The sequence below is a fragment of the Canis aureus genome, chromosome X (assembly GCF_053574225.1).
Source record: "Canis aureus isolate CA01 chromosome X, VMU_Caureus_v.1.0, whole genome shotgun sequence".
Lineage (NCBI taxonomy): Eukaryota > Metazoa > Chordata > Mammalia > Carnivora > Canidae > Canis > Canis aureus.
Window position 1 is genome coordinate 111,679,206 of NC_135649.1, and position 12,903 is coordinate 111,692,108.

The following is a 12,903-nucleotide window of genomic DNA, read 5'->3' on the forward strand; positions in this document are numbered from 1 at the left end:
CACCCAAGTGCCCCTACTTTTAAAAATTTTAATTGTGGAGATCCCTGGGTGGCTCAGTGGTTGAGCGCCTGCCTTGGGCCCAGGGCGTGGTTCTGGGGACCCGGGATCGAGTCCTACATCGGGCTCCCTGCATGGAGCCTGCTTCTCCCTCTGCCTGTGTCTCTGCCTCTCTCTCTCTCTCTCTCTCTCTCTCTCTGTGTCTCTTATGAATAAATAAATAAAAATCTTTAAACAAAAAACCCCATCAAATTTACTGTCCTAACCATGTTTAAGCATACAATTCAGTAGTGTTAAGCATATTTACGTTGCTGTGCAACCAATCTCCAGAACTTTTTCATCTTGCAAAACTGAAACTCTGCAACCATTTAACAACTTTCTATTCCCCGCGCTGCAGCCCTTGGCAACCAGCATTCTGCTCTCTGTCTCTATGAATTTGACTACTTTAAGGACCCTGTATAAATGGAATCATCCAGTATTTGTCTTTTTGTGACTGGCGTATTTCACTTAGTATAATGCCCTGAAGGTTTATCCATGTTGTAGCATGGTCAGGATTTCCTTCCTATTGAAGGCTGAATAATATTCCATTGTGTGGATGGACCATTTTTGTTCATCCAGTTTCTCTCCCTGGACATTTGGGTTGCTTCTGCCTGTTAGCTTTCTATAGCTTTTTGAAGGGGAGATTTTGGCTCTGAAAAGGAGAGAAAAGTAAATCACATTCAGTTGCTAGCATTACTAATAGGTGGGTGGGGGTGGACAGGACCGTGCGTGGGTTAAAAATACATCATGTGCGTGGGTTCAAAATATATCATGTATGAGACAGAATAAGCAAATTAGAGAAGGAGATGGAGGGAATTTGCAGTGTTTTTATTTCTCAGAACCCTATTGTACACAGTATTGGTGTCTTGATGCTTACATTGGGGGCATTTTATGGATCCCGAGACTTCTATCAGTTGCCTTTCTTTAAAGCTTTGCTGACACTCGCTTCTTTTATTTTTATTTTTTATTTTTCATTTTTCAAAATATTTTACTTATTTGAGAGAGAGAGAGAGAGCACGAGCAGGGGAAATAGCAGGGGGAGAGGGAGAAGCAGATCCCCTGCTGAGCAGGGAGCCCTACAAGGGACTCGATCCCAGGACCCTGGGATCCTGACCCGAGCCAAAGGCAGCCACTTAACTGACTGAGCCACCCAGGCGGCACCCCCCACCCCTTACTTCTTTTCTTTTCCTTTCTTTTCTTTTCTCTTTTCTTTTCTTTCTTTTTCTTTTCTTCTTTCTTTCTTTTTCTTTCTTTTTCTTTCTTTTTTTGAAGTTTCCCCCACTTGATTCTTTTTTTTTTTCCACCACTTGATTCTTTTTTTTTTTTTTTTAATTTTTTTTTATTTATTTATGATAGTCACAGAGAGAGAGAGAGAGAGAGAGAGGCAGAGACATAGGCAGAGGGAGAAGCAGGCTCCATGCACCGGGAGCCCGATGTGGGATTCGATCCCGGGTCTCCAGGATCGCGCCCTGGGCCAAAGGCAGGCACCAAACCGCTGCGCCACCCAGGGATCCCTCCACCACTTGATTCTTAAGTGAACATTAAGCTTGTGCGCAGTTAATCTTTGTTGCATTTGATTTTGTCTCGAGAAAGACTAGGATAGAAAGAAGACTGTGTCATTTTGTTCAGGATTTTGCCCGTGCGTAAGATCATCGCATGGCACGTGTGCTTGATAAATCCATCCAAAGAACCACTCCTCACAACATGGTGGATCTATCCCTCAGTCCTCTCACTCCACACCTAGAGATGCCCTACGTTCAGTAGCAGCTCGTGTCTTGACTTGTCACTGATTGTCCACCTAAAGCACTTTCAGCCACAGTGTGGATCCATGGCTCCTAATTCGGAATCCACAGGGAGTCACTGGTGGTGCTTTGTAAAAAACCACATGCCCAGGTACTCTCCTGAGAGTAACCAAATCAGAATTCCTGGGGCCAGGGCCCTGGAATGAGCATTCTTGGTTTTATTTTGTTTTTAAGGTGTTTTCAAATAAAATTGGACTAGTCACATTCTGAGCTGATTCTCAACATATAGTTATAAAGGAAATTTAAATTTTTTTTCATGGATATGGCAATAGATTAGTTTTGTAAATTCATTCTTGACAGATACATATATGTGATCAGGTAAGAATTTGAGTGCACAAAACAATATTTCCAAAGTTCTGAAAACATGTTTCATTATATATCATATATATATATGGGAGAGAGAGAGAGAATGCTCCTCCATTCATTAGAGAAATATATATTTTTTTCATCTACTTGCTTATGTAGCAAGTAGTTTACACTGGTTGCAAGAATTGAGGGCTTGGGTCCTTATCTTGTCCATTATCTTGTAGAGCTTATGTTCTGGCTTCCATTCTTTCCACTTAGGTTTCATAGTCTAGAGATAACAATAGCAATCACATGGTTTACTTACTGTTCTAAGTTCGTTCTTTCTTTCAAGATTTTATTTATTTATTTGACCGAGAGAGAGAGAGAGAGAGCGCACAAGTAGGGGGAGCAGCAGAAGGAGAGGGAGATGCAGGCTCCCTGCTCAGCAGGGAGCCCGATGTGGGATTCGATCCCAGGACTTTGGGATCATGACCTGAGCCGAAGGCAAATGCCCAACCAACTGAGCCTCCCAGGTGTCCCAAGTGCTTTGTTTAATCCTTACAACAACTCTACGAAATAAGACTATCATAATGCCCATCTTACAGATGAAAAAGCTGAGGCAGAGAGGTGAAATAATTTGCCCAAGCCACACATCCTTTAAATGGTGTAGTGCAATTTAGAGCCAGGTAGTCTGGTTCCAGAGTCACTACACCACCCCTATCTTCCTGTCACCTTTGAGATATCTTAGCAAACCCCAAATTTGCCTTAAGTCAGGCAGTATGCACAGGCCATACAGTTTCAAAATGTTGTACCATATCCTGCTAGTCCTGATGACTCAAAGATAGAATTCCTTATATCCTAATTTGGAGATGTTTGTTATATTTTTCACCATCTGTTAATATTGGCAGGCTACTGTTGGATTTCTTACTCATCCATTGTAATGGAGAAAGCAGAGAAGTTTTGGACCATAGGAAGAAAAGCTCAGTCACGAAGTCAGAGGTCATAAGGGAATCAGGATCCTCTCAAAGTTAGGTCCAGAGCTTTTTTTTTTCTTTTTTTTTTAAGATTTTATTTATTTATTCATGAGAGAGACACAGAGAGAGAGAGAGAGGGAGAGAGAGGCAGAGACACAGGCAGAGGGAGAAGCAGGCTCCCTGCAGGGAGCCTGATGTGGGACTCGATCCAGGGACCCCAGGATCACGCCCTGGGCCAAAGGCAGATATTCAGCCGCTGAGACACCCAGGCGTCCCTGGTCCAGAGCTTTCAAATGATTTTTCTTGTAGCTTCACAATGATACATATGCTTCTGTTTTTTCCAATGGGACATTATTGTGCTTTTAGTTTCCATTTTTCCTTTCATTTTTATGAACCAATAGTTTGAGAACAAAGGCTCAGTCTTGAATGACCCCCCTTTCAGTGGCGTGTTGGAGCTCTCCCAGAGTAGCTCCCTATCCCCAATATTTCCAATTTTCCTCAAATGCATGTGGTAAATATTCACTGTTATTAACATTATCCCGAAAGAGCTGTGTCTATATGGACAAAATTGCAAAATAGAAGTTCAGTCGTGATCAATGATCATATGGGGTCATATGAGAGCATAACCGGGGTGCGCTTTCTTTATCCAAGTCAAAAGCTCAAAGGAGACATGAAGCATTTGGTCTCTCTTGGTTGAAACATCCTGCTCCTCAGCCTTGTGACATCTTATAGTCTGATAATCCCCTGCCTACTGATCCAAGCACGGCTGCTGATTCTGTTGGAGTTGGACGATGAGTTCCAGCGCCGTTGGCAGGTCTTCTCCTCCCTTGGGTGTGTGCCAGGGGTCTGCGTCATGAGGGCTGGTGCCGAGGGAATGGCTGTTGGCCCCTCCCATTGCTCCAGTGCCATCACCCATGTGATGGTAGTGCCATCCTGCTTCCCCACGTGATCCGGTGGGGCCTATTCTTGAGAAGGGTCCTGTGACGGCAGCCATTCCTATCCACCTGACACTGCAGTCACTGGACAGCCCAGTCATTGCCGTGCCTGTTGCCAAAGAGGTCGTGCCCAACGTGCCTCACTCTGGGCTGCAACACCCACAGTGACACGGGCATGTTTTAGCAACACACGATCATCAGCCACGCACTCCTGGTTAAGAATCCTTGGTGTCTGGGATCCCTGGGTGGCTCAGCGGTTGAAGGCCTGCCTTTGGCTCAGGGCGTGATCCTGGAGACCCTGGATTGAGTCTCAAGTCGGGCTCCCTGCATGGAGCCTGCTTCTCCCTCTGCCTGTGTCTCTGCCTCTCTCTCTGTGTGTCTCTCATGAATAAATAAAAGAAAATCTTAAAAAAAAAAAAAAAGAACGAATCATTGGTGTTAAAAAAAAAAAAAAGAATCCTCTCATTTAACCTAGCAGTCCTCTAGTCCTGCTGCTCAGTCTGTTTCCAATTGTTCGCTGTTAAGTAATGTAGTAGTGCACATCTTTGTGGTAAACTGTCTTTGTTTCTATTTTCTGGGGTAAATTCATAGAGGTCGAATTTTTAGAGTCAAAGGACAGGCATATTTTAAAGGCAGGGTGTAAACCAATTTGGCCAATACACAGAGGCAGCTGGGGTGGTGGAGAAAGCATGGACCAGGTGTGAGGGGGCCTGGGCTCAAGATCAAACTGTGCAGCTAGTGGGGTGGGGCTTTGGGCAAGTCCTTCTGTTTCATTTCCATTCCTTTGGTTTCATTTTCTTCTTTTGTAATGTGAGCCCTGTTAGGAATCTGCATAGGAGGGCAGCCCCAGTGGCGCAGCGGTTTAGTGCTGCCTGCAGCCCGGGGTGTGATCCTGGAGACCCTGGATCAAGTCCCACGTCGGGCTCTCTGCATGGAGCCTGCTTCTCCCTCTGCCTGTGTCTCTGCCTCTCATTCTCTCTCTGTGTCTCTATGAATAAATAAATAAAATCTTTAAAAAAAAAAAAAAGGAATCTGCATAGGAGCGGTGGTGCCAACGTTACTCCGTCTCTCAGTACTGCAGGCAGGTGTAGGAAAGGAGGGCATGTCTGTTGGACTCCATGGTGGACTTGTGTAGCAGAGGGCTTCCCTTTATGCAGTTGTGATGGCTTACTTGAGAATTGCTTCAGGGTTTCAGAGAAGCTATTGCTTTTCTAGAAGAAAATCTAGATTACTGTCTGGAGTCCAGGTAATTTTTAGGCCTCTGACATATGGATAGAGATCAAAGAGACATCCTCCACACATATGTTCTGATGTGGTTCCAAAGCTGATTACCTTGATATTAATTTCACTCTTGTATCTTTACAGGGAAACTTTATGGTGATGTTCCTTTTATAGAAGAAAGACACAGACATCGGTATGAGGTATGGCCTACACACTGAATTACTGTGGAATGTAGATGCTTAGTTCGAGGAACTCCAGTGATTACAAATAGACCTCTGGAAAAAGTGTCCAGCTCAGTGGTATCCATCGGGCTCAGGAGTCAGGCCAAAAAAACCAGAGGGGGCAAGTGGAGGCAGGGACCCTCTGTCCTTTTTGGCTTTTCAAAGGCAAAATCTCTAAGTATCCGCACACAGGACATATCAGGGTTTAGGTTACCCTAACTGTTGTCTCCTAGACTAAGATAGGGTCATTGTCCTTATTTTTAAACTCCCGCCCTTTTTTTGGCAGGTTTGGGAAAAGGGAACTTGCCTCTTCTAAACCATATGCCTCTTGGGATAGGGATGCATCTCGGGCTATCACATAATGGATTCTTGGTTTAGGAACCTCTTTGGAAGTCTACATTGAGCTTGAGGCTTAGTGTTGTATGATTAATAAGAGTTATTGTTGAGATTGTCACATGAGAAACAGGTTCCCTAAAATGCAGACTGTCTATACCAGGATTATTGGAGTATCAATTATGATGCTCTCAGCTAGGAAGAAACAAAATCCCTGCTCATTATTCACTCAAACCAGCCTCAACAATAAGGAAATTTGTTATATTAGGTAATAGGTAGTTCAGAGGCTGGGCAGGCTCTAGGCATGGTATGATCAGGGCTTCTACTTTCTGTGGGATTCTCTTGGCCCTACCTTTTCTCTGTGTGTTTGCCTTGCCCTTTGGCTGGTCTCCCTCCTAGTTGCAAGATGGTTACCAGCAGCAGCTGAGGCAACATGCATCTATCTCTCCTAGACATGGAAGTTTTTCTTCAGTCTGATTGGATCAGTACAATTATCTGCCCTCCTATGAACTGGTAACCATAGCAAGGGCAAAGCTAAACCAGGATTAAACCTGGGTTCTTGTATCATTCATCAATGAAGAGGAATAGGTTTATGATGTTTGGTTTAGACTAGCAGGACCAACTTCTAGAATGGGGGAGATGGGATGCTTGGTGGCTCAGTGGTTGAGTGTCTGCCTTCCGCTTAGGGCATGTAGTCACAGGATTGAGTCCCGCATCGGGCTCCCTGCATGGAGTCTGCTTCTCCCTCTGCCTGTGTCTCTGCCTCTCTCTGTGTGTTTCTCATGAATAAATAAGTAAAATCTTAAAAAAAAGAGAATGGGGGAGATGGTGTCCCATGGGCCATGTGGAGGTGGAGTAGATGCTAGAAAAAGTCCAGGGTTCTATTTTGAGGGAGGATCAATGGGAATTGATTCTGGGTAGGTACTACTATTAGAGACCAATTTGCTGAGTATAGGCCATTTTTGGTCCTATTTCCATTGGGAACTGGCCCAACTGGTGCTTTGCCCAGGTGGTAGCCAGAAGGTCCAAGAACTACTGTGCACATGGTTGTGTGGCCATCCATTCCTTCATATTTATTTTGTATCTGATATGCACTGGAGATGGAAGGGGGAAAGGCACACACAGCCTCTCTCCTGTTCAGGAGCTTGCATTCTAATGGACAGGACAAAAAATAAGATAACATAAAATAAGTACAGGTGAAATCACATATCAGATAGGGTACTTCTATATAGAATATATAAAGAATTCTTACCACTGAATAATAAATAATGGCAAAGATTCTGAATAGACATCTCTCCAAAGAAGATATACTAATGGCCAATAAGCAAATAAAAAGATGTTCAACGTCACTCATCATCACGGAAATGCAAGTCAAAGCCACTAATACCACCTCATACCTACTAGGATGGCTACAATCAAAAGACGGACAATTAAAAAAAAAAAAAAAAGACGGACAATAACAAGTGTTGGTAAAGACATGCTCTTGGTAGGAATGTAAAATGGTGTGGCCAGTTTGGAATATCATTTAGCAGCTCCTCAAAAAGTTAAAGCTAGAGTTACCATATGACCCAGTAATTCCATACTTAGATATATAACCCAAGAGAAATGAAAACGTGCATGCACACAACTTATATACAAATGGTCAAAGCAACATTAGCCATAATAGCTAAAAAAAAAAAAAAAAAGGCAGAAACACCCCAAATGTCCATCAACTGATGAATGGGTAAATGAAGTGTGGTTTATCCATGCAGTGAAATTATTTGATAATAAAAGGAAATGAAATATTGATACATGCTACTATAGAGACGAAGCTAGAGCACATTAGCTAAGTGAAAGAAGCCAGTCATAAAAGATTACATACTGTATGGTTCCATTACCATGAAATGCTCAGAACAGACAAATCTGAAGAGACAGAATGTAGATTAGTGGTTGCCTAGGGCTGATGGGGAGGTGATGAGGGGATTAGGGGATGATGGTTAGAGGAGATAGGGCATATTCCTGGACTGATTGTGGCAACGGCTGAAATCCTCTATGAATGTGCTAAAAACCATTGAGTTTGTACACTGTTAGTGGGTGAATTGGATGGTATGTGAATTATATCTCAATAAAACTGTTGAAAAAAGGAAAAATAATTATAAATTGTGAGAATTAGCCTAATGTTAAAAAAATAAAAACATATGGGGTTAAGATTGAGGAGGACAGGCAGGACCCCACTTTGATTTTAGATGAGTTAGTACTTTCTGTGAAGGAGAAGCTAAAAAGTTTGGGAAAGGACTAGGGATGCAATGAGTGAGGGAAGGAGCTGTGCACCAGGCCATAGAGTTGTCGTCTATTACCAATATTCTACGCAGAAAAATTGCTCCAAGCATCACCTTAGAGCTTTTATGTAACTATGTGTGAAGGAAGCATTGAGGTTAGTCACAAGGGAAATAAGACAGTTTCAATCCTCAAGGAGATTTGTGATTTGGGGAGAAACAGTTAATTACACATAACTCAAGGGAAGAAGCAAATATGGTGATGGCTATAAATAGCTAATCTCAAGGTTCCAAGTCAGAATATCTGTGTCACAGTCTTACTTTTTGAATCTCATCTTTGAGCAACAGAAGGTGGGCCTCTCAGGTTTAGGGGCTGTGATTAGACTGTTTCTCAGGTTCATCATGAGTTTAAAAATAGGCTTTGGGGGTGGGATATAGAAATTAACTACTAGTAAAGAGCATCACTGAAATGGAATCCCCACCCAATTGATGGGAGGACATTTTCTTTTTTTATTTTTATTTTCTTTTATTTATTTTTTAAGAAAATTGTATTCAAGTTGACAGAGGACATTTTCATAAGCTGATATGTCTGTATGGCTCTGCTGCCCAAAGTCTTAATTTAATTTCTTGTTTTTTTAGGTGAACCCAAGCCTGATCAGTCAGTTGGAGCAGAACGACTTAAGTTTTGTAGGTCAGGATGTTGATGGAGAGAGGATGGAAATCATTGAACTGGCAAGTAAGTGGGGCTCTTTGTTTTTGAAAATTTTCCTGGTAAACTAACGTCTCATTGTTGTTATATATGAAAATATCATTTGTCGTCATATGTGAAGATCTACGTTGAGACTCATTTTGTTTGCTCTCCTTTTCTTCTCTCCTTTGAAAGAAATACGCAACTAAATTTAAACAATATGACTAAATATAAAGTACATGAAAAAAACAAGCCACTTATACTCCCAATCACTTTGGGGCCCACTAGTCTGACTCTACCATAAAATGACACATTGCTCCGAGCCTACCAGTTCTCCTAGCAGTATGCTTCCTTACCATCCTTGCCCCATTTCTGGGCCTCCTCCTCTTGCTAGCCTCTAGGTTACTTGCTCTGGGCAAGGCAGGTGGCCCACCATTGAGTAGCACTCTCCTTTCTCTCTCTTTTGAGGAAGAATGGCCCGGTGCCCACCCCACTACTGGTGACTGGTTTTGATGTCTGTTGTATGTAGAGCCTGGCCCCTCATTCTACCTGGAATCTGCCTTTCCATACCGCTTATGCTCCATGGTCAAGTGTGGGCCAGTTGTTTGACTTGTGAACACTAGTCACTGCACCCAGGGAAGTTCTTAGTAAGACCAAACATGGCACAAGGGGATGGTGACTTCTGTTGAGGAAGACCGCCGAAGAAGTTGTTTATGTGTGGGCTGGGACTCCCTCAAGAGCCTAGGTGCAAACCATCCACCATCACTGATGACACAGAGGACAGTTTTCTCATTCAGAGCTGCAAATACATAGTAAGCCCATGCTTACTGCTGACCCCAGCTCTGTCTTGAACATTACTTATTGCCTGGCCCCTGTTACAGAAATGTTTGCCAACCCCTGTTGTAGATCCACACATACACACTTCATTTAACTTGAACCTGACATGTTCAGGTGCCTGCTTGACCGGTTTGTCCATCTGGATGTTCTAGTGCTTCCAATTCCATTTACTTAAAACTAAGTTTGCATGCTTTCCAAATTAGTTGTTCCTCCTGACTATTTCTGCTAAGTCATCCTCAGTCTCCCTGTTCAGGAGAGGGGGCACCACTGGCATGGGGAGGGGGATCATTCTTTGCGGTGGGGGTGGTTCTGTGCACCATATGATATTTGGCAGCGTCCCTGGCCTCTACCCACCGGATGCCAGTAGCATTGTCCCTCCTTGCCCAAAGTCGCACACCCAAAACCATCTCCACACATTGCCAAGTGTCTCTGAGGGGCACATTCGCCTCTGGTTGGGAACCACTGTCCTAGACCATCAGGCTTAAAATTAGACTTACTTAGTTCCTCTTCCCCTTTATACCCACAACTTGTGATCAGTTGTCAAGTTGTGTAGATTCTGTCTCTAGAAAGATTGAGTTGGGGTTGCATTTCCATCCCTCTCCCCGTCATCCCAACGCATGGCGACTCAGACCCAGAGCGGTACCAAAGCTCCTTTCTGCCTCCAGGCCCTTCCCTCCACAGCACCTCCCAAGGAGGATGGGGCTCTGTGCAGTGCATGTGACACGAATTTGGTGGATAAACCACTCTCATTTATCGAATGCTTAGTTTGTACAGGATACTATAAAAATGGTAGCATGATTTCCTAGAACCTACCTTTCAACCTATCTTCTTTAGGCTCCAGATATTCTGGCCTTACTCTTCTAAATTTCCTACTTCTTTTACCATCTTAGCCCCTGTCACCATCCTCTACTTAAAATTCCTTTTCTCTGTCCCTTTCCTTTTCTGTCTGGAATCTGTTTAGGTTCTTCAGGGGTCCCAGGCAGGGAGCAGAATTAAAGTCGGCAAAGGCTTCTTTGAATGCAGTAACGTGTTACCTGGACCCTCAAAGAGGGAAAGCAGTGGACATTAAGAGCACGCTCACTAGATGCTTCTCACTAGATGCCCTGTGGGGCTTATGTAACTTACAAGATGGGTGACGTTATTCTCACTTTACAGAGAAGGAGGCTGTGGTGCAAAGATGTTGTCTTTGCTGTCCAGCTAGTCACAGGTGGGCCTGGAGCCAAACCAGGTCCTGCCACTGCCTTGGTGGATGTTGTTTTTCTTCTTTTCACCAGACATTCCACCTAAGATTATCAATCCATGCCTGAAGTTTTGAATTAGAAGATAAGGATGTATTTCCTATAGTCTTTTTTTTTTTTTAAGGATTTTTAAAATTTATTTATGAGAGGCAGAGACATAGGCAGAGGGAGAAGCAGGCTCCCCACAAGGAGCCCCATGTGGGACCCCATCCCAGATTCGGGATCAGCCCTAAGCCACCCAGGCATCCCTCCTATAGTCTTTCTAATGGAAATGCCCATCATTTAGAATTTTTATAGTGCAGATCCCTGGTCAGGGTTGAAGTCTCTTAAAGCTTTCTGGCATGGGAGAGGGCAGAGAATTTCTTAAGCAGATTACTGTTTGTTTACTTCATTCAAGTACTTACTTTCTTTTAATTCTCCTGGCCCTCCTTATTGTCAGCAAATCCTTAGATGCCTCTTTCATTGCATGGATTTAGTTTCCCATTGACACTTCCAAATTTCACGGGTGTTGGAAAGGAAATGAGAGACGCCGTAAAATCCTGCCATTTTTTAAAAGCTGATTGCAAGGAAATTCAGTTTATTAAGGCAAATTCCCCAGGAGATTCTGATCTTAGCTACCCCTAGAAGCATATCCGTGAATCTCTACATTCCTAAAGGAATTCTAAAAGGAACAATAAAGTTTGAGATTACTATAGTGTCAGAATGTGATTCAAAGCAATTAAGAGCACTATCTAAAAGATACTTTATCTGACTGATAGAACACCATCAAAATAGAAACTTTTTCGTTCTTTCCTCATATTGACCTACGGGACTCTTTTGGAGAAAGTGATTCAGAACAGTGGTCCATTCATTCAAATATTTTGTCCCTAGCCATGACATTATTCACTGCGTAGCTTCTGTCTGCAGTTGTACAAAAGCACAATTACTGTCTGTCTTTCAAAGACATCCCTAGATGCTGTGCTGTAAGAGCCATTGCATCTTAAATTGAAAGCTACTTGCTTCATTTCTTTTCTTCTTTTACTTGAGAGGACACATTCCTGGAAGAAGGTGGCATTCTCCTCACCAGGCTTTCATACCTGAGTGTCCCTCTCATTTAAGGAGGCTTCTTCCTAGATGTGATGTACAGGATTTCCACGCTGGATCTTTCTGGACATAGAGCTGTCCAGTGAAACTTGCTGCAATGATGGACTACTCTGCCCTGTTCAGTGTGGTAGCCACTAGCCATGTGTGGCTACTGAATACTGGATGTGTGCTCAGCTAATTTGAATGAATTTAAATAGCCACATGTGGCTAAGAGCTACCATTTTGTATAGCAGAGCTTTAAATGAGAACTTCACGATAGTGGGCATTTCCATTCAGTCGTCATTTCCTTACTATTGTAGTAGGAGCTTTGGGTCTCCAATTGTGAGGGGAATTTGTGACTTTGAATTCCATGCTAGATTTTCAGATCATTTTATAAAGCATCTTGTTGAAAGTTACAAAGTTATATTTACTCCCCTCCCCATAAAACTTACATTCTGTCATCGTTGGTTTGATATACATAGCAATTAAAATGATTTTTGAAGTAGGAAATACAGCCCTGACCATGCTCTGTACTATAGTAATTATGAGATTAGAGAGTTGTCCGATTTCTTTTTTTTTTTAAGATTTTTTATTTATTTATTCATGAGAGACAGAAAGAGAGAGAGAGAGAGAGAGAGAGGCAGAGGGAGAAGCAGGCTCCATGCAGGGAGCCTGATGTGGGACTTGATCCAGGGACTCTAGGATCATGCCCTGAGCTGAATGCGGCGCTAAACCGCTGAGCCACCCGGGCTGCCAAGTTGTCTGATTTCTAATTAGAAGTTGCTTCCTAATCTGGGGGGCAAAAATCCAAAACATAGTTTTTGAGAGATCTGATTGGGGGAAGGAATTTGTAATCCTGTAAAAATTCTACCCAGATTTCGAAATGTTGCCCATTTAATTTTTTCCAATCCCAAAGGGGATTCGTGTGTTTAAAAGCAGCTGGGTAAAGCTACTTTTCTGTTCCTATTCCATTTAGGAGAACTTGAATGGCTCACACAGGAGTTTTTTACAACCTC

The 12,903-nt window shown here is 43.0% G+C and overlaps 1 protein-coding gene across 10 annotated transcripts in view; it reads left to right on the forward strand.

Moving 5' to 3' along the window:
- Nucleotides 1-12,903, forward strand: part of CTPS2 (CTP synthase 2) — a 109,833-nt gene that overhangs the window by 80,873 nt on the left and 16,057 nt on the right. For all 10 annotated transcript variants that reach the window (XR_013374749.1, XM_077888314.1, XM_077888315.1 and 7 more), the window contains 2 exons: nt 5,398-5,453; nt 8,702-8,798. Coding sequence is in view for 9 of the 10 variants with exons in the window: in XM_077888314.1 (XP_077744440.1) it covers nt 5,398-5,453; nt 8,702-8,798 (153 nt within the window). In the remaining variant the exon portion in view is untranslated. The remainder of the gene's footprint in view (nt 1-5,397; nt 5,454-8,701; nt 8,799-12,903) is intronic.